General features: G+C 43.8%; 1 protein-coding gene across 3 annotated transcripts in view; it reads right to left on the reverse strand.

The window, feature by feature from the left end:
* Positions 1-22,937, reverse strand: part of CCDC171 (coiled-coil domain containing 171) — a 323,890-nt gene that overhangs the window by 93,937 nt on the left and 207,016 nt on the right. For all 3 annotated transcript variants that reach the window (XM_014518841.2, XM_014518840.2, XM_006021333.2), the window contains exon 23: positions 13,647-13,701. In XM_014518841.2, the coding sequence (XP_014374327.1) occupies positions 13,647-13,701 (55 nt within the window). The remainder of the gene's footprint in view (positions 1-13,646; positions 13,702-22,937) is intronic.

The following is a 22,937-nucleotide window of genomic DNA, read 5'->3' on the forward strand; positions in this document are numbered from 1 at the left end:
GTGGCTGGGGAGCTTGTTCTTGGAGTAATTTGTTCCATTTCTTCTTTTTATGTAGGATGAATGCTGTAGAAAGTTTTTCGTAGTCTCTTTGTATCCGCTGTATATTGTCAGGGAACATGCATGGATTTCTATCTTTGTTGTTTAGACATTTAGGGCACCTATATGCATGCCAGACATCTGCTCCAATGCATGCTAATTAGCACATTCCAGCAGCCTCCACATCACATGTATTCAGTGTCCCTGCACTTCAAAATGGCAGTGGGGGCGTTTTAACTAAAGCTCATTGAATGAACTTTAGTTAAAGCACCCCACCACCATTTTGAAGTGCGGGACACTAAATACATGCAACGCTGTGGGCACCGTAATTAGAGATGCTCTAATTAAAATGTCTCCCCCCACCCCCGCTTACCCTGGAGCACATGTAAAGACTGGGAGTCATTGCTCTTCAAGGAGAGCAAGAAAGGGGCTTAAGGGAGAAGAGAAAATGGCCACTTACTGCCTGCTGGGTGCTTTTAGGTCATTTTGAAATACCAGGTTTGATCTTGCATACTTTCATAGATTCATAGATTGTAGAGTTGGAAGGGACCACAAAGGATCATTGTGCCCGACCCCCTGCCCCTGGCAGGAAAGAGGACCGAGGTCAGATGACCCCAGCCAAGTGAATATCGAGCCTCCTCTTGAAGACCTCCAAGTTAGGTGATAGGGCCACCTCTCTTGGAAGCCCATTCAAGATTCTGGCCACCCTTACTGTAAAAGATTTCTTCCTAATGTCTAACCTGAATCAACACTCTACTAGTTTGCACCCATTATTCCTAGTTAGTCCTACGGGTGCTCTGGTAAATAGCACTTCTCCAATTCCCTGTTGTCCCCCCTTGATAAACTTATAGGCGGCTACAAGGTCTCCCCTCAGCCATCTCTTGTGAAGGCTGAAGAGATCCAGATCCCTCAACCTCCCCTCACCTTCCTCCATCTGCTGGTCATGCATCTGCTAATACATGACAGGGTGCGATTGGCCTTGTTGATGGCCTCGTTACACTGCCAGCTCATGTTCCTCTTGGAGTCAACTATAACTCCAAGATACCTTTCAGCCGCTGAGCTGCTGAGGAGGTCTTCCCCCAACCAATAGGTGTGCTGGGGACTCCTCCCTAGGTGGAGTACCTTACATTTATCTTTGGTTCACTTACACCTCTAACTTAGAGAAATAAACGAGCACAAGAAAGAGGATGGAAAAAAAGGTAAGTTCCATGAAAAAAATAGGATGGGGCTTCTGAGCCTAAGAACTGCAGTTTGGAATGGTATTGCTTCAAACTGCATATCATATTGTTTCAAACTGAACGAAGTGGGGACCCAGTCCAGTTTGAGGATGAGGGTGATACTGCATATTTTCACACTTATAAATAGTGCTGCTGAGCTGCATTTTAGTTTGTATCACCCAATAAGTCTCTAAGGACTAAGCCTCATGCACAACTATTTGAGAGAGACTTTTTGAAAGAGGAAGTTAAGCAGGTGGTTGGGTGTCCACAGTATGGGGAGTCACAACAGCAAAAGGACTCTGAGGTGTAACTGCTGATTAGTATGCAGTTAGCAGCTATGTCAGCTGGCTTAAAGGAGGATCTGTAGTTGAATGCCAGTTGTACACACTGAAGAAGTGGCCTGCCAATTAGCAGCAAAAGAGAATTAGGAAAGTGGGTAGCTAAGGAAGGGAAATGATATAAGAGAAAATGTTGGTCCAAGTACTCAAAGATGGAATTAATCTATACATTAGAGGACTAGTTTGATCTCTGAACTACCACTATTCCTAAAATGCCAGTTTAAGCAGGACAACTGGGTTTTTCTGTTCACAGATGCTGGAACTTAGCAGAAATCATTTAACATCTCCCTGCAATCTCCATGTCACAGGTGCCACTTGTAAACCCACCTTGAATATAGGAACTAGCTTCTATGGGCAAAGGAACGTATGGCCTGGGCTCATGCAGCAATTGCTTGCCTTGTATTAGATGATTAATAAAGCCCAAGCCCAGGCAGGGGGCAAGTTTCAGAACCTGCATAGATAGTATTAACTTCTATAAAAGAGTAGGACAGAGTACACTGCTGGCAAACAAAGTTCACTGGGGATTGAATGGTTAAGAGAACAGGGGGAACACATGCCATTTTATGGCTATGGGCTCATTCATTGGGATGAACACCCCTGGCAGTATTCTGAACATGTGGAAGTCTGGAGAGCTGGGATTTTTATGGAGACTGCAGAGAAGGGAGTTTCAACAATCAAGAGGTGATATGAAGGCAAAGAAAAGAATTTCAGCAGATATGGACCTGAGCTATTTCTCTGACTGGTAATAATATTATGTAACTAACTAGACTCATAATATTTATAAAGCTAACTAGTAAAAGGCACAGGCTTAATGTTTGTCGTAAACTTGCTATTGAATAATGACATTTAGAGGGAATTACTCATCACATGGTTTGTCAACAAATATAATGCGCAGATTTATCCTAAAATTACTTAATACCTCATTTTGAGTGGGAAGTATTTGAGCATTTTTCAATTTTTTTTTTCATAATATAATTAAAATACATTATAGTTAAATTTTTTAAACTTTTTTTTGCCAAAGGGTCACCTAGTTTTAATTGGAAATAGGGTATGCTAAAAATAACACACAAGAAAAATAAATTCTGATACTGCTTCCTGCACTTTGGATTTTCACAGTGTTAATTTCAGCTATGAAAAAATAAGACAAATGAGAAACATTCTAGAACAATTTTTCTGATAGAAGCAGATTAAGATTTATTTCCAAAAACTGTTCTATCCATGTTTTATACAGCTTTTTCCCCTTGAGAAATGGATTAAGTAAGTCTTGGAACAGATGCATTTTTGAGCAGCTCATGTAGACATGTTGGTTGGTGTCATTGTTAAAATCAGAAGTTTCATTATTACTATGAAATGTTAAATAGTACACTCAATCCTAAAAATTCAAAATTGGACTCAGAAGTCATAAATTAGCTTGAAAAGCATGAGGTCTTTTTAAATAAGTACATTTTTTTTAGTTGCCTCCTGGGTTGTGCATTTAGTGTATTTTTATATTGCATTTTCAAAATTTTCTTTATAGCCACATAAGCTAAGAATGTGTAAGTTGGCAACATTTGTACCTTAGCAATTTCTCATTCTTCTATTTTATTTTCATATTGCAGGCAATAGGATCATCCTTGTTATGGACCAAAGCCTAATTTTGCTATCCCACAAGACAGCTGCTATCCTGTACAAGTCAAATTAATTTCAATGCATGAAACATAAAAGAATCTCCTCCAAATTCTGGGTACTCTTACTAAATAATTAAAAAGGCTCTAATCCAACAAAGATGCAAATAGAGCCAGCCCACATTAATCCACAAATAAACCAGTACACAAAACTGACAATTACCTCAACTATAACCTATATCTCCACCCTCAAAATAATTAGCCATCCTGTTGGAGAATGGACAGACAACTGCACCTCAAGGCAAACATCAACATGCCAAAAGAATGAGTCTTCTATATGAACAGCCTGTTGTAGCTGTTATAGTCCATGAAATGTCTGAGATGCAAGGCTTTTTTGTGTTATCTTTTATTGGACCTATTGTAAAGTAGAGATGTTGGACAAGCTCTCAGACATCAGGTGTCTTTCAAGTCTGAAACAGGTTTCACACAAAAATCTTGGCCTGTTCTTCTAATACAGCATTTGAAAAGACACTGCCCCAGCTTGGAGGAGAATGATAAAGGTTCTCTTTGGTGCATCAAATATTTCTCTAGTAAATAAAATCTCCCAGTGTACACTGAAAAAACTAGGACTCAGAAGGAATGCAGCATTATGAATTAATTTTCACAAGATTCTATATGGAATTTAGATGTGGGTTCCAACAACTTTTATTAGTGGCTCCACTATTAATGGACTATCCTACCAGGCTTGCAGGCAGTCAATTACTCACAATTTAAAGCCTGAATAAAGAATAGTGCAATTGCCTGCAACATGCTCAGCCAATGCTTCTGGCCTCAGGGCCCATGCCCATCCCATCCTGAAGAAAAACTTTGGATACCTGGAACGTATGGCTTTCTATGGACTCTTCATCTCAAAAGAAGGAACTTTTAAACTTGTTATTGCATATGATGGTTTCATAGGTCAGTTTGCAAACAATTAATATTTCCATGACTCAGAGGGTTCTGTTTGATGCAGGGGTAATATAAGGGATTTGTGGTAGTGAAAGGAGGTCTGAAAACCCAAGAGTTTTGGGCCAATGTGAAATAATGATCAATCAAAATCCTAGGGTTGGAAACGACCTTAAGAGTCATGTACCCCCTTAATCTTCCTTCCTTCAAACAAAGCATACCCAGTTCTTCCAACCTTTCCTTATACAGCTTGTATTCTAACCCACCTCCACCCCTTTTATCAACTTTGTTGCTCACCTTTGGTTCCTCTCCAAATTATCTACATTAGTGTTGTCCAACTGGTGGCCAATGGGCCACGTAAGGCCTGTGAGGGGTTAACTTCTGGTCCCCAGGTTCCCACCTCGCCACAACTCCCCTAAATGCTCTGGCTGCAAAACAGCTGGAGTCTCTGAACTCCACCTCCCTCCTCTGGCATCTGACTTAGAAACTTGTCCCAGGGGTTGGTGCAGCATGGCACAGAGTGATCAGCAGGGATCCTGGTTTTCTGTTTTCCATGGAAAAACAGAGAAAACCACAGATTTCCCTTTTTTATCAGAGAAAACACAGATTTCTCCTTTTAGCAGAGAAATCCATGGATTCTCTGCTTTTGCAAACAGCTCTGTAGCCTGGTTGAGCTCCAGCCTGTAAAAGCTGTTCACCATCTACAAGATCCTGTTCCTGTACCCCAGTCATTAGTTAAATAAAATAAATAAAATAGCACTGGATCCAGAACAGATTCCTTTGAGACCATCTCCTGCCATTCTGATATTGATCTATTTGTAGTTACCCTTTACTTGCAGTTATTCAGCCAAATATGTATCCATCTACAAATAATGCTACCTAGTCCACATTCTTCCAGTTTAATTATGAGGAGATTATATATGACTGTATCAAAAACCTTACTCTAGTCCACTGCTTTCTCTTCATTCACCAAAACAACTATCCTATCAAATAAGCAAATCAAGTTAGTTTGGCATCATTTGAAATTAAATCCAGACTAGCAGTTTGTGATAGTCAGTTATTCCTCCAGATATTTACCAATCAATTGCTTTATAATTTGCTTTGGTAACTTCTCAGGTATTGAAGTTGATTAGTACTTTTTGATAAGCCAACTTCTCTTCTCTAGAGGAGGTGCCTTTGGAAGGACCATGCAGAACAGGCCTTTCTGGCCAGTTGTATAAAAGCACATCTGTCCCAACTATGGTGGAGTCTCTATTGGAGAAATAGGAAGAAACCTTTTTTGGCATACTGACTGTTGCAATTAGCTCTTTTGTGGGTAATCTGTTTACATATAAGTCTGGTAAGAGGCCCTCAATCCCTTCTCAGACAGTTTGTATTGGTGTTTGGAATCCCTTAGTACATGGCTTTTACAGTGAAGAATTTGTAACTTTCTATTATTCCCATTTTGTGCCCACTCAGGTTCTTTAGGTAAATCATAGTTGCTATGTTGTTTGACTATTAACATATGGTTTTACAGAATGATTATTTAGAAGTGGAACTGGAAGCCTGGGTCAGTCACATTTTCAGTAGTGTTAGTGCCTTTTTTCCCCCCTATAGATTGTGAGGTTTTGTCCTATGTACTTACATTGGTGGTGTAGGGTGGAATAGATATTAGGCAATCTTCCACTGATGAGTTTTCAATCCATCATCATAGATGTCACTTAACTTCCTAAGCACTTAGATGTCATAAACCATAGGATTAACAAATGATTCAAGCAAGTATTTTCAAGCAGAAGCCTCTAAAGAGGTCTCTCTTATAGAATTTGATTTCTGGTTTGACTCTTCTGTAGAATACCAGCAAGTCTAGTATTAACTGGCAAAGCTCAATGTACAGCACTCTTGTTGGAACTAAAATTTGGAGAGACATACCTATAATGGTATAGTGTGTGTACCACTGCTTTTGGGGTTCCCATACTAAAGGATTTCAAATAAGGATGTGGCAAAATCCATACTCTCAGTATATCTAGGATTACTGTGAACATCTCTGAAAAGACCTTAAGGCAGTCATTTTTAACTACGGTGTCACAACCATGAGATGTTTTGGAGCGTTATGGTGCCACTCAATATTAACACTGTTACATATAGAAACACTAATATGCAATTCAGAAGATAAACCCAGAGATTTTAAAAAGCATCAAAAAACATTAAAAAACATGTAGTATTTCTGAGTTCTTCAGAATATCAGGATTGCTTTACTATTTTTCACTACTGGAGTAAAGAAATGAGTGAAATCTAAGAGCTAGCATTTCCAAGAGATGCCTTGAGTCTAAAAAAGGTTGAGAACCACTGCCTTAAGGGCTTTATGAACAGAAGACGGAGCTAGAAGGTAGAAGTTCTTTTTCTTCAGTCACTTGGGATATTCTGTGCTCTCAACTTGGTGTCATTAGCTTTGCAGACTCTCACAAGTCAGAGCAACTACACCGGAGCGGGCCATTCTATCAGGCCCACAGGACCCCTAAAAAATTTACTAAATTAATATTTATTCACTCCCAGCAGCCTGTCAAAACTGACAGGAGACAGGGGCAGTAGGACCCAGAGGGAGCCCTAAGCAGGTTTGAGCAGCTCAGGCCCGCTCACCCCCAGCCAGCTCCCTGGTTTCCTGCCCCCACCCTGCTCCAGCACCACGTGGCTCCTAGCTGCATCATCAGACCTGGAAGCATGGGACCGCATTGTTATGGGGGGAGGGGAGGGTATGCAGGCTCGGGGCAGAGCGTGTGCATGCATGTGCGAATTTGTAGGCTCCGGAGCAGTGTGTGTGTGTGGGCTCGGGGACAGACTGAATGTAGGCTCAAGGGCAGAAATATAGAAATATTTTGAAGCCACGCCATTGTTTTTTGGAGAAGGGTAAAAGAAATCAAAGAATAACTCAGAAAATTGCTTTAATGGATGGACAAGCTTTATGAAATTTCTCTACTAGTAAATATCCCATTTCTTTCAATATGACCTGATTTTCCCCCAATGTGAGGGAGGACTGAGTTGCAATGAAGAATGCTGAGCTAAGGATTTTTGCTCAAAGCATATCTGTGCACTAATACCTTCAGACTTATTTGCAGGGTGTCAAAATCAGCAGTCCCTCGAAGTCAAGGATGATGTCCAGGCTTGATGGGTCCTCAGGTGACTGAGGAGCCCAATTCTGGATGCACACGTTCTTCGGCAATGGGGCCATGTTGTTGCGCAGGGGAGTGGGATTCGCAGTTCCAGGTTGGTCTCCTTCTCTTCCTCCACTGCTGCCGTTCCGCCTCGGTATCTAGTCATTGGGCCTCGAAGTGACGCACACCTTGGTGGACCAGGTGGCACCACGCCGAACAGTCACCAGCTTGCTCCTCCCAGCCGCTGGTGTGGATAGCTCCATGCTTGAGGATGACCTTCAGCGTGACTTTATAGCATTTCCTTTGGGCGCTCTTTGAACGTTGGCCAATGAAGAGCTAGGAGAAGAGAATCTGGTGAGGGAGGCGGTTCTCAGACATCTGGATGGGCCATCTGGATGGATGGCCCATCCATCAGAGTTGATTTCTCAAGAGCAAGGCTTCGATGCTGGTGGATGCAGCTTCATGGTGGATGCTCACGTGGTCTGGTGGTCCTCCTATTTGATCCCCAGGATTTGGCACAAGCACCACTGGTGAAAGCTCTTAAGGGTCTTAATATGGTGTTGGTAGACGGTTCAGGTTTCACTGTAGCAGAGGAGGGTGGTCAGCATGACAGCCTTATAAACCAGGATCTTTGTCGACTTCCAAAGGTTTCTATTTCTGAAGACACGGTGTTGCAGCTTGAAGGTAGCGGCACTGGTACAGTTGACCTAGTGCTGGACTTCATCGACGGTAGCCCGTTGAAAGAGGCGGCTGCTGAGATATGGAAAGTGCTCCATGTGCTCCAGAGCCTCCCTGTCTACGTAGATAGTGCGAGAGATGGTGGAGAACCTTCATTTTGGCAATGTTCAGGGACAGGCCAAATCTCTTATATGAAGCGTTGAAGAGATCTAGGGTCAACTGCATATCCTGTGCAGCAATCATCCACAAACTGAAGGTCATGGATATCCTTGGTGGTGAGTTTCGTTTTTGCTCAGAAGCACCCAAGATTAAAAAACTTGCCAGCCAATCAATACTGGATACTGACGCCGGATGGTAGATCATCTCAGATGAGGTGGATGATGATGGTCAGGTAGATGGTGAACAGGGTGGAGGCGATCACGCAACCTTGTTTGACCCTGGTCTGGATGCCGAAGGCATCAGTTTCAGATCTTTCACTCAGGATGGCTGTGGTCATATCATCATGCACAAGTCTCAGCATGGTGACAAACTTCAGTGAGCAGCCGAGGCATTGGAGGATAGTCCACAGAGCTTCACAATTTAGAGAACTGAATGCCTTGGTCAGGTCAATGAAGGCAAGGAAGAGTTCTTGATTTTGCTTCTGACATTTTTCTTGGATCTGCCTGGCAACAAAAACCATGTCCACAGTGCCCTGGGATAGTCAGAAGCCGCACTGGGTTTCCAGAAGGATTTCCTCAGAGACAAGACAAAGGTGGTTCAGGAGGATGCAGGCCAGGATCGTACTCACAATAGACAGGAGGGAAATCCCCCTGTAGTTCCCACAGTCAGATTCCCTTTTCTTGTAGATGGTCATGATGGTCAGGTTCTTGAGATCATTGGGGATGTTGTCTTTGTCCCAAAGACAGAGAACAAGCTGGTGGAGTCATGATGTGAGCCAGAAGCCACCAGCATGGTAGACATCTGTGGGTATACCATCTGGCCTGCAGGCTTTGTTGATTTTCATCTGTTGGATGGCTCACTTCAGCTCTCCGATGGTTGGTGAATCGCCAAGGAAATCCACCACAGGGCACTGCATGACAGCTTGGAAGGTCTCCTCTGATAGAGTGGACTCCCTCCGAAGCTCCTTCCAATGCAGACTGATGGTGTCATCATCCTTGAGGAGCCAGGAGCCATCCTGTGATTGGAGGAGGTTTTGTCCAATGGAGCGGGATCTTGGTAGCCTGGAAGAAGTTACACATGTCCTGGATCACGCACGCCTTCTCTACCCACCAGTTGTTCTTCATGTCACGGATGCATCACTAGACCTCAGCCTTCAGCTGGTGGTACACTGCCATGTTTCATTGAGTTCATGGATGGCTTTGCCAGGCGATGAAAGCTGCATGCTTCCACTTGAGGAGATCGCGGTTCTGAGCATCATTGGTGTTGAACCAGTCCCGATTTCATTGTGATGCAAACCCAACAGTCTGGGTGCAAGCATCTTGGACAACAGACTTGAGTTGCTCTCAGTCTGCCTGATTTCATAGATTTTATAGACATTAGGGCTGGAAGGGACCTCGGAAGATCATCGAGTCCAACCCCCTGCCCCAGGGGCAGGAGGTCAGCAGGGGTCATAGGATCCCAGCAAGATGAACATCCAAATTTCTCTTGAAGGTGTTCAAAGTAGGTGCTTGAACCACCTCCAGCAGCAGTCTATTCCAGACCTTGGCGGCTCGGACTGTAAAGAAGTTCTTCCTTAAGTCCATCCTGAAACGGCCCTGAAGGAGTTCGTGACCATTTGAACTTGTCATCTCCTGGGGCGCTCTGGTGAACAGACGTTCCCCCACATTCTGGTGAGTACCCCAATAAACTTATAGGCAGCCACCAGATCATCCCTGAGCCTGCGCTTTTTCAGGCTGAAGAGTCCCATAGCTCTCAGCCTCTCATCATAAGATCTGTTTTCCTGACCTCTGATCATGTGCATGGCTCTCCTCTGGACTCTCTCAAGCTTCTCCACATCCTTTTTGAATTGTGGAGCCCAAAACTGGGCGCAGTACTCCAGCTGCGGCCTCACCAAGGCCGAGTACAACAGGAGAACGATGTCCTGGGATTTGCTTGAGAAGCATCTCTGGATGAAAGCCAGTGTTTTGTTCACTTTACTAGCCACAGCATCACACTAAAGGCTCATGTTCATCTTGTGGTCAATCATGACCCCCAAGTCCCTTTCATCTGTAGTGCTAGCCAGCACAGCACTGCTGAGCCTATAAGCATGCTGTGGGTTTTTCTTCCCAAAGTGGAGAACCTTGCATTTTTTGGTGTTAAACACCATCAGGTTCTCATCTGCCCATTTCCTGAGCCTGTTGCGGTCATCCTGGATTGTCCTCCTGTCCTCAGGTGTGGATGCTCTACCCCAGAATTTCGTGCCATCAGCGAACTTGGCCAGTTCGCTTCTGACACCAATGTCCATGTCATTAATGAAGCTGTTGAATAGTGTTGGCCCAAGGACAGAGCCTTGAGGGACCCCACTGGTCAGAGGGCACCACAACGATTGACTTCCGTCAACCACCACCCTCTGAGTCCGACCACGGAGCCAATTCCCCAGCCAGCAGATCATGGTGAAGTCAAGACTGCAGTTGGCCAGTTTTGCCAAGAGGTGATCATGGGATACCAGATCGAAGACTTTTTTAAAGTCAAGATATATGACATTAATCTCCTCTCCCTTGTCCAGGTGATAGGTCACCTGGTTGTAAAAGGAGATAAGATTGGTCAAGTAAGACCTACCCGCAACAAACCCGTGCTGACTAACCCTCAGGATGCTGCCATCAGCCAGTCTGTTGAGAATGGCCTCTTTGATAATCTTTACTATGACCAGCATAGAGGTCCAGCATAGAGGTCAGACTGATGGGCCTGTAGTTTGCCAGATCTACTTTCCTCCCTTTTTTGAAAATAGGCATGACATTGGCCTTCTTCATCGGGCACTTCACCAGAGCACCAGGAGTTCTCAAAGATCCGTGCCAGGGGCTGAGCTATGATGCTAGCCAGCTCCTTGAATACCCTGGGGTGTAAGGTGTCAGGGCCTGGATGGAGATGTCATCAGCGGTACGGACTTGCTCCAGTGCACTACACAACTGGACCTGGAACTCCTCCTGCTGCCCAGTGTCCTCCAGAGCTGTGACGTTCAGCCATCTCCGAGAGGCTTTCTGGGTCTTCTGGTGTCTTGGTGCCAGGCAGATGTTCATCGCCGAGTGCACTAGTCAGTGGTCCGTCCAGCAGTCTTTAGATCCCTTCATGGCCCTCATGATGAGCATGTTCCTCAGGTCTCTACCTTGGACAATGATGTAGTCCAAGAGGTGCCAGTGCTCCGACCTCAGATGTCTCCACGTGGTCTTGAGCTGGTCTTTCTGGGAGAAGACAGTGTTCAGCATGATCAGGCTATGTTGGGTGCAGTTGGTCAGGAGCAGGATATCATTGGCATTGGCCTTTCCCGTGCCATTCTTGCCAATAGTTCCACTCCAGATTTTGTGGTCATGTCCAACCTGGCCAATGAAGTTGCCCAAGAAAATGACCTTGTCACCAATATCTTCAGGCTTATTTACAGTGTGTCAAAATAGGAGGAATACAAAAGTATTACCTCCCATCCACAGGGCTCAGTGGAAGCAACTCCCCCACCAACAGACTGGGTTTTTTTAGGCTCTGTAAAGCAGTAAAGGGAAAGCCTACCTAAGCCTTTCTTGGGGGATCCCTATATTTCAGTATTTTCTTCTATTTGGAACAGAGTAATCTAAAAGAAACACCTCTACTTTCAGAAATGAAAAGACTACTTTTTGTCATTGTATCTTGATTTTCATTTTATGTCTATATCATATCTTCAGCTCTAAAATGGGGGTAAATATTGCCATACATTATATATATGCTGTAAAGAGATGTATAGATATTGTAGTGATGATGCACATTCTACAGTTTTAGTCTTCATCACAATGGATAGTCTTTTCATGTTGTCAGACTGGTGGCCCAAAAGGACACATTTGGAATTTGCTACATATTCATTAGCAAGCTGGAACATCGGTAGAAATGTTTGCTCTTGGGCTCTCTCCCATGTGATGCAAACAAGAATGATCTTCCAGGTAACCGTATACAATAAGTTGTATTCCAAGAAATAAGAAAAAACACTACTAACCTCAAACTCTCAAAAAGCAAGTTCCCTGATCTACTCTCTATAGTGATAGGCAGGTAACTACCTGGTTTGGTGTAGGTTTATATAAACCTGCACCAAGCATTTAGGTCTGTAAGAGAGTACTCATGCGGTAGATGCTCCTAGATTCTGGTATTTGGAGTATAGAGGCATAACACTTCTGTAATAGGGATATGCAAAGGCAATCTTTTACAGGGAAATGGAGTATTTAAAATGCTGATTGGTTTCTATTAGTGGTATCCAGGATTAGAAGCTCACTGTGCAAGACACTATATAAATACAGGACAAAAAAATGGTCCTTCTCCAAAGAGCTTACCATTTAAGTATCAGGCAAGAAACAAAATCTAGATATAAAATGAGGGAGTACAAGAAAATGAAAACACAATGCTGGTCAGTTTGAGGAAGCAGGTACACACTAACAGCAGTATAACCGTCACCCAAGTGAGTTTTAAGAAGGGATTTGGAAAAAAAATAAGTATAAGCAGTTTTGTTCTTAAGTCTACCACATTTTCATACATACCTTGGAAAGACAGAGTGAAGGAAGAAGAAAAAAGAACTTCCCTTGTAGTAACGGAGTTGCAGCAGGTAGGGAGCAAAGCCTGCTCACTATTCAGCTCCCCATATAGATTTTACTTTCACTTTTGCCCTTAACCAGCACAAACTGTTCTTACCATATTTCTAGCATATAACGCACACTGAAATTTCCAGCAGCTGTTTTTTGGGGGAAAAGTGTATTCTGTATGTGAGAAGATATGGTATATTAAAAAACATTCACACATAGCAGTATGGAGATGTTTTATTTTATGACAATGGAAATGATCATCCCATGATAACAGACACACACATTTTTTTCACTGCTTGAGGTAGGCAGGGTAGGGAAAACATTCATAAAAGAAGGTTATCCAAGTTGAATTTTTAAAAAATACAAATATACCAAATGTATTCAGTTTTGCTGGTTTACAAAATAACAGTACAATGAAACAAAATACCACAAATCAAAAAGGGTCAAACGTCAGATTACTATTTAATTTTTTTTAATTATTCTTTGATTATGGGCCAAAGTTTTCTATCCCCCTGCTCCAAGCCCATTTTATTTAGGTCTTAAGGATTAAAGAGTGTCTGAAGCAAACACACTTTATGACTATGAGGTACATGCCCTTCTTGAACTCTGTATCACTCCATACATACTACATAATTTAGGAGCAATTATAAACAGATTGAACAATCAATAATATCTTAATTTAGCAAGCATAAACAGTATTCTGGGGAAAGAATTTGCAATGACTTGCATAGAAAAAATAGAATATTTGTCTTCCACAGTATCCTTATATTTATTTTTTACTGATTTGAATGCTTTCTGCAGGTGAACAGAGTCAAAACTGAGAACTTACTGATATTCTATTTATATATATAAATAAACCTTTGTATAATTTTAATAACTCCCACCACTAGCCTCTTCAAAAATAAGCAATTCTAAATGTTCAGTGTAACCTAAGATACAAAGATACTCTAGGAGGAAAGAGTTAAATTACCTTTTGAAGGTTGGCTTCCACTGATTTCATGTAACTAGCAATTAATTCTTTATCTCTGTTGAAAGGAGAAATGAAATGTTAATAAAAATAGAGACTTTACTAATGCACAAGTTACTTTTATACCAACAACATCACAGTATCATATCAATGATTCAGTTCTTTTTTTTAGAAAAAAACTTATTTGTAACAGCCTATTCATTCTCAGTCATATTCTCATGTGCTTCCCCTTTTCGGTATTCAGTACTGAAGTGTTCATAGTTGCACAAACTTGTATAATATACAGACTACCATTTGCAGCATCTTTCTAGAAGAAGGATGCTTTTGTGTGAATCAGAGAGAGTCAAGCTTGCAATGTATTTTAGCAGTGTCACTAGATAACCAGGTGGCTGTTTTGCAGATTTTTCTTTACAGTGGCCAATACTCTGTCTGGCAGACAACACCAAAGGTTATGTTGAATTGGCACCTTCTGGTATTGAATTCTTCTCTCAACATGACTGCAATCAAGCACCAGGTGTTTTTGATAAGGGAATACAGAGAATGAGATGCTATTGGGAACTTTTACACATGCTCCAGGGATAGGGGGGAGGGGCAGGGCTTTAGGGGAGGGGTGGGGCTCTGAGAGCCATTCTAATTAAAGTGCCACCACATCTCCTCCATCAGTGTCGCTGCACTTAAAAATGGTGGTGGGGATGCTTGAACTAAAACCTGTTCAACAAGCTTTAGTTCAAGTGCCCCCACCACCATTTTTAAGTGCAGGGATGCTGATACACAAGACGCAGGAGGCTGCTGGAACACAGCAATTACCAGGCTCCAGCAGACTCAATTAATCAAGTCTGCTCCAACGTGTTGGAATTCCAGCATGTTGAAGTAGCTTTCACATTTGTGTACAGAACCAATGGGTGCCCAAAGTATGGGTATCTTTTAGTACTGTTGGATATAACTTCACCAGGGAAGATTGGCTTGAATAGCTCAGCTGATAGGATCTTGTCAGGTGGATACCCTGGAAATGTGGATAGATTTACTTACTGTTCATCCCTCCCAGGATTTATCAGTGAAACTTGAAAAACGATGGTGGGAAATCTCTGAAAAAGTGTATGCTATCCTGTAAGATATTCAGAGAAGTCATGCATAGTTTCCTAAAGTTATCCTTTTATTGTATTAACACCTTTAGGAAAATTGCGTCCTTTCACTTTCATGTACTGAGAAGATGGAAAGATCTGAGCAAGACCAGGAATTTTTCAATTGCATTCAAGAAACGTATGTTGGGTTCGTAGAATTCAATTTGCATGAACCTGTCAGGCTCAGATATACTAGACTGGGATAAATATATTATACCTAGGACAGAAGATCCTATCCACTGAGAAGACAAACTGGGGACCTCTGCCAACTACTGTACTAAGTTGGTACCATGATATTCTTCAGTTTGGAGTAACGAGAATGACCATTTCCTCCATGGCAGGGGGTTGGACTTGATGATCTGCTCAGGTCCCTTCCAGCCCTACCAACTATGAAATGAAACCCCATTTTTATTTGAATACATTACTTTGTTAATCACAGAATCATAGAAAATTAGGGTTGGAAAGGAACTCAGGAGGTTATCTAGTCCAGGGGTTCCCAACCCACAGGCCACAGCCTGGTACCGGGCTGTGAAGGGTTGGCTGCTGGTCCACAGGAGGCTTGACTGCCAGACCGGAAGTCCAGAAGCGACTGGCATACTGTGGGCCAACAGCCAACCCTCAGTATAAAAAAGGGTTGGCTGAGTGACCACAGGAGGTTGAGCAGGAGGTTGGACTAGGTCGGGGGTCACCAACCTTTTTATGCTGAAGACTGGCAAACTGTGGACCAGCAAACTGTGGACAAGCAGTGACCACTATAACCATCACCCAAGTGAGTTTTAAGAAGGGATTTGGCTGCTCAACCTCCTGTGGTCACTGCTGGTCCACAGTTTGCTGGTCCACAATTTGCCAGTCTTCAGCATAAAAAGGTTGGTGACCCACAACCTAGTCCAACCTCCTGCTCCAAGCAGGACCATCCCAACTAGATCCTCCCAATCAAAGCTTTGTCCAGCTGGGTATTTAAAAACCTGCAAGGACAGAGAGTCCACCACCTCTGGGTAACCTGTTCCAGTGTTTTACTACCCTCCTAGTGAGAAAATTCTTCCTAATATCTAAACTAAAACTTCCCTTGCTGCAACTCGAGACCATTGCTTCTTGTTCTGTAATCTGCCACCACTGAGAACAGTCTAGCTCCATCGTCTTTTGAACCCCACTTCAGGTAGTTGAAGGCTGCTACTGAATCCCCTCTCAGTCTTCTCTTACCTACACTAAATAATCCCAGTCCCCTCAGCTTCTCCTCATAAGTCATGTCCTCCAGCCCCCTCACCATTTTTGCTGCCCTCTGCTGGACCTTCTCTAATTTGTCCATATCCTTTCTGGAGTGGGGGGCCCAAAACTGGACACAGTACTCCAGATGTGGCCTCAATAGTGCTGAATAGAGGGGAATAATCACTGCCCTGGACTGACTGGCAACATACCTATCAATGCAGCCCAGTATACCGTTGGCCTTCTTGGCAACAAGGGCGCACTGCTGGCTCATATTTAGCATATTGTTCACTGTAACCCCCTGTTCCTTTTCTCCAGAGCTGCTGCCCAGCCAGTCAGCCCCCAGTCTGTACTGGTGCATGGGATTGTTCCATCCTAAGTGCAGGATTTTGCACTTGTCCTTGTTGAACCTCATGAGATTTCTTTTGGCCCAATCTTCCAATTTGTCTAGGCCACTTTGAAACCTAGCCCTACCCTCTAGCATATCTACTACTCCTCCCAGCCTGGTGTCATCTGCAAACTTGCTGAGGGTGCACTCCATCCCATCTTCCAGGTCACAGATGAAGACACTGAACAAAACCGGCAAAAGGAGCAACTCCTGGGGCACTCCACTAGATACCACCTGCCAACTAGACATCGAGCCATTGATTATTACCCTCTAAGCCTGATGCTCCAGCCAGTTGTCTAGCCACCTTACAGTCCATTCATCCAGCCTGTACTTCCTTAGTTTGCCTGCAAGAATGTAATGGGAGACCGTATCAAAAGCCTTGCTAAAATCAAGGTATACCACATCCACTGGTCTCCCCACATCCACACATATCATAGAAGGCAATCAGGTGGGTTTGGCATGACTTGCCCTTGGTGAATCCACACTGACTATTTCTAATCACCTTTTCCAAGTGGTTCAAGATGAATTCCTTGAGGATCTGCTCCATGATTTTTCCAGGGATTGAGGTGAAGCTGACTGATACGTAGTTCCCTGGATCCTCCTTTTCCCCTTTCTTAAATATGGGCACTATGTTTTTCCTTTTCCAATGATCCAGGACCTCTCCTGATCACCAGGACTGTAGTCTGGGAGCTGACCTTGCCTCTGAAGACTGAGTCAAAAAAAGCATTGAGTACTTAAGCCTTTTCCTCATCCTCTCTCACCAGGTTGCCTCCCCATTCAGTAATGGACCCACACTTTCCCTGATTCTCCTCTTGCTACCGACATACTTGTAAAAACCCTTCCTGTTACCCTTCACATCCCTTGCTAGCTGCAACTCTAATTGTGCTTTGGCCTTCCTGACTTCATCCCTGCACACCTGAGCAATGCTCTTACATAGTTTACTGAAGAATTCCCTGTTAAAACCAAGCTGGTCTTCTGTCATACTTCTTAGTCTTCCTGTGTATCGGAATGGTTTGGTCCTGCACTCTCAGTAAGACTTCCTTAAAGTACAGCTAGCTGTCTTGTATTCCTCTCCCCCTCAGTCTGGCTTCACAGGGGATCCTGCCCATGAGTTCCCTGAATGAGTTGAAGTCTGCTTTTCTGAAGGCCAGAGTGCTTACTCTGCTGCTCTCCATCCTTCCTTTCCTCAGGATTCTGAACTCAAATCATCTCATGGTTAAGCTGCCCACATTGCCATCCACTGCTACATTCCCCACCAATTCCTCCCTGTTTGTGAGCAGCAGGCTCTGAACAATCATGTAGCTTTTTTAAAGAAAGCGCAACTCCTCCTCCTCTTCTCCCCTGCCTGTCCTCCCTGAACAGTTTACACCTGTCTATGACAATGCTCCTGTCATGCAAGCCATCCCACCAGGTCTCTGTTATTCCAAACACATCATAGTTAAGTGACTGTGCAAGGACTTCCAATTCTTCCTGCTTGTTTCTCAGGCTTCATGCATTTGTTTACAAGTACCTGAGGTAACTAGTTGATTTCTCAGGAAGTATGAGAGCATCTCTCCTGTTGCCCCTTCCTGCTTGCTCTTCTTCCAGGTCTCCCACTTCCCCACATACCTTAGGGCAGGGGTGGCCAATCTCAGCCTGAGAACAAGCCAGAATGTAGCAATGTACATTGCCAAAGAGCCACAGTAATATGTAATGATGTGACATAACAGCTATGGAAGCTGGTCACCTTGTGCTTGTCAAAAGAGTCAAGGAAACACATATTAGCTTCTGAAGAGCTGCATGTGGCCCCGGAGCCACCAGTGGGCCACCTCTGCCTTAGGGCTTTGGTCTCCATCCTCTAGCAAACCTAATATAAAGCCCTCCTCAGTAGGGTAGCAAGCCTGTCTGCAAAGATGCTCTTCCGTCTCTTCATCAGCTGGATCCCATCTCTTCCCAGCAATCCTTCTTCTTGGAAGAAAATCCCATGGTCTAAGCAGCCAAAGCCCTCCCGGCAACACCACCCATACAGCCAAGTGTTGATATGCACAATGCATCTGCTCCTGCCTGGGCCCTTTTCCTTGACCAAAAGGATCAATGAGAACACAACCTGAGCCCTCACTCCTGCCTCCCAGGAGCAGGGCCAGGGTGGAGCGGGGAAGCTCACTGGGCTGGGGTGAGGGCAGCAGCACCCCTCTGCGGGGTGGGGAAGCTCACCAGGCCGGTGTGTGGAGGTGGTGGCCACTGTGTGCGAGCTTCCCTGCCCTGCAAAGGGGCGCCACTGCCCTCGCCCTGCCCGGGCCCACCTCCTTGGAGGTGATGGCACTCCGCCCCTGCCCACCCACATGTACCCCCTAGGACCGGTCCAAGTATCCCCGGGGTATGCATACCCTCCCGGGTGACAGCCTCTGATATAGTGAAAAGATCCTCCCTTGAACCCAGGTCCAAAATTGTCAAAGCAGCCAACTTTTTGGATTGGAAGCACATAGGAAGTGATCATTTCATTCCTTCATATAACAAATAGATCATTAAAATACAGTCACAAACTGGCATCCAGGACTTTCAGGCTAACCTGAGAAAGGAGCATGAACTGATTCAGGAATACAAAATGAGTTGATACATGCATTGGACCAAAAAAAAAATCAAATGTAAATCCTAAAACAACGTATATGTTTCCTCTATAGGTTATTGAGAGTCCATTAGGCTAATCGACATGAAAATTATATGGAATACACATGGGCTGTGTAGGCTTTCTGTATGTAAATAGCCTGGAGCAGCCTAACCTAGAAGTTTGACTGGGAAGATTAGGCTGACTCCAGATGAATGTCTGCACTGCTTCAAAATGCAAAGATGAGTTTCTTCAATAGAAGATGCAAATGAAAAAGGAATAGTTCCTCTAACTCACTGCATCTGTGTGTGAGTGCATGTGTGCATACACGCGCACGCACACACCCATTGTGCCTCCTGCTGGTGTCTCTTGGGGAACGGGTAAGACAGCTCCAGGAGGAGGTGGCAAGGCTCGAAAATATCCTCCACCATGACGAGTTCATCAATTTGCTGCTGGAGGAGACCTCCGGGACTGTGGAGGAAGAAATGCCAGAGACAGTGCAAGAGAAAAGAGGACGTGGACATCCAAGAGGGTGGAAGCTGGAGACTTGTGACTTCTGGCAGCAAGCAGAGATCTTCATCTCCACCTGCAGTGGTTCGTCTGGAGAACAGATATACAGCCCTAGCAGCAGAGAGGGAGGAGCATGTTCCATTGGTGGACGAAGAAAGGACAGGCCTCACCAAGGTGTAAAGGATTGAGATGACTGCCACCAAGAAGCGATGGGTGATAGTGGTTGGAGACTCCCTTCTGTGGGGGACAGAGGGAGCCATCTGCCAACCTGACCTGTTGTCTCCGGAGGTCTGCTGCTTGCCTGGAGCCCAGATCCAAGATGTCATGGAGGGACTACTGAGACTCATCCAGCCCTGACTACCACCTCATGCTGCTCATCCATGTGGGCACCTATGATACTGTCAGGGGAGATCCTGAGAGTATCAAAAATGACTATAGGTCTCTGGGTGCAATGATGCTCCATCCCCGCCTACCTGCATGCCATCCCCGCCTCCCTGCTCAGTGTCTGGCCATGCGCGCTCCTCCCCTCCCCCTGCAGCATCCAGCTGCAGGGGATACTTAGACTAAACAAGTTTTAAAACCCCTGCACTATACAATGTGTGTGTTACCATGAGCAGAAGAACCAGACCACTTTGGATGATATATTTGCTTTGTTTCTACTGCTTAGTGAATTAATTTCAGACTCTTAAGAGAAACCCCCCAAAGATTTCTCATGCAAGGTCTAATTTGTCCATTGAACAAGCTCTATGTATGAGACCTTAGAGCTAAAGACAAAGATAGATCAGTGATACCTTTCTCAAACACCGCAGCTCTCTCTGCTGGATTTTGTTGAATCGTTCCTTGTTTTAGAAGACCCTAGATTTCTTTGTCTCTATTCTGACCCCTAGATGGACTCTATTCTCTGATAGGCATTACAAGTTCTTGCTTAAGGTCAGCATCAACAGGTATATCTCAAGCACAGCAAGCAGGTTCTGGCTCAGTTCTTGTGAAGTTGAGGAAGATGCTCCCTTAAATGTCATCTAGTAGAAACTAGAGGAGGGCTTGTTAAGCATGCACAGATAAGTTTCTGCCAGGTCTGCTGCCATCAAAGGTCCCCTGGGATGCCTATACATGAGCAGCGAGGCTGCTAAAATGCACTGTAATTACAGCACATTGGACCAGATTTGATTAATCGAATCTGCTGAAACATGGCAAGTACTGCGCTCCAGCAGATTCCAGCATCTCACATATCAGTGACCCCACCCTTAAAGATGGCGCTGGAGGCGCTTTAACTAAAGCTTATAAAATGAGCTTTAGTTAAAAGTACCCCTGCTGCTACTTAAGTGCGGGGACACTGATAAAGGAGATGCAGTTGCATTTTAATTAGAGTGGCTCTTGGAACCACTCTAATTAAAAAGTGTTTCCCCCTACACTCCCACAGCATGTGTATAAATGCTCGTGGTGGTTGATCCTGCAACTGTTTAGTTACTTGAGGTATGGAATCATCTGGACTTCTTTCTGATTTTATTCCTAGTATGAAAACAACAGACCAGGCCACTGGGCACCTTTCATTTAGAGATCAGTTGTACTGTCCTTAACTCTAGGAGATGCAAGGTCTCCTTCTCTTCCTTGATGGGTTTAAACATACGTTTTCTTTGGAGGAGGAACAGCTATGCTGGGATGTGTCCTGACACAGTTGATCTACTTCATTAGTGTTTACAGACCTTGGCCAGGGCTGCTGTCTTGCATGGTTGAGCCCCTGCTGCTCCCAGGGCTTCAAGGGCCTGATCCTGCAAGACAACAGCCCTGAGTATTGCATGCCTGACTCAGGTATGCATCTGTAAGTGGAGGAACCCCTCCAGAGTTGGGGTGCAGCAGTGAGATACTCTTGCAGAGTTCCTTTATTTGCAGACACCCATCCTAAGTCAGGGCATAGCAGCCTGATACATGCACTGTAGAAATCTACTGCAGAGGGATTCCCGGGGTATGCCTGTGCAAGCACACCCTGCAGGGGAATTTTTACATCATGCAATAAGAAGTCTACTCCTATAAGGCGTTACAAGTGGTGACTACCTTTGGTCACAGCAACATTTTGGGGTATTTGAAACATGACATTTGAAGGGGCTAGGGTGCCCGATTACTTGTGCTGCCATAAAAATTTCTACGGTGGCAAATCTGTTTGCACCTGATGTCTTCTCTAACTTGAGATTGGAGAAGAGCTGAAAAAAGGATTTCAAGAAAGTGGACTAAATCTACACTGGGTGCATCTACATGTGTGCTTTACTGCCAAGTTGACTAATTAGTTCTGCAGTAAAGTGACAGTCTACACATGTGTGCTGCTATTAGGGCACAGTATACTAATTCACACAGCCCTGGATAGAACTGTTCGGAGACAGTACTATCTGATGGCAGTCAGTTACTACGCCAAAATACACATATGGACAGTGACCAGGGACGTACGTTGCGTCTGGTCAGCACAGCCAGCCAGTGGCTTGCTCCATCCTGGCTCAAATGGATGCTGTTCCAGGTGCACATGTAGACACTGTACCCAGGAACAGTTGACTCCAGTGCAAACTGCTTCAGAGTTTATCGCATCGCCCTAATTTCACATGTAGATACACCCACTGCCTCTATATCTGCAACAAGAGAGGCACAGCAAAAATATTTCAGTCTGGGGAAAAGGTTTGGAAAATACTATTTTTATAAGCAAGCTAAAATACTTTTCATATACTGCACTGGTTTATTTCATAAAAATAAAAAATAATCAATTATGATAAATAGGTAAATTAATATGGTAATATTTCTTCTTGGTTTAGTTCTTTCCTGTCATAGGAAGGAATAATTTAGTTTTCAAAACAGTCTGCATCTAAGAAAATATAAACCTTTTACTTAAATATAAATAAAGCATAAAAAACAAATAAATCCCCCCAAAATTGTTTTCGTTCACTTATCTTGCTGCACATCCCACAAGAAAAATCTTGCAAAATAACACTTTATCTTATTCATACTATGCACTTATGAATTTGTTTATGGTTTTGTTTTTCACTAGTCAAATGTACTATAAGCACGTAACTATAAGCATTCCTAAAAATAAAACCTAATGAGATACTAATCATGGACCAAAAATATTCAGACTAAGTATAACAAGAAATGCTATATTTTCTCATATAAAATATGCACCGTTTACCCAAAAATTGGGTGCATATATTAGGCAGGAAAGTTGATTTTCTGCTCAGAACAGAAAAACCCTGCTTTGATTCCTGATCCATGGTGCAGCAGCTGAGACATTACAATTCAGTCAGTTGAATGGCTCATTGTTCTTCACTCTACAGGTATAAATGATCCTCTCTCCTTTTCAATGGTCTTCATATTCTGCTAATCAAGCTAATCTTTCTTGGGGTTATTTTACTGTCTGCTAGTTGTTCCTGGTCTCTCTCCTCCAATTTCACAGCCCTGATGACTTTAGCTGTTTTCAAACTCATAAATCCACCCTGGATACCAGTTTTCAG

Source organism: Alligator sinensis, unplaced genomic scaffold (assembly GCF_000455745.1).
Source record: "Alligator sinensis unplaced genomic scaffold, ASM45574v1 scaffold917_1, whole genome shotgun sequence".
In the NCBI taxonomy this organism is placed as follows: domain Eukaryota; kingdom Metazoa; phylum Chordata; order Crocodylia; family Alligatoridae; genus Alligator; species Alligator sinensis.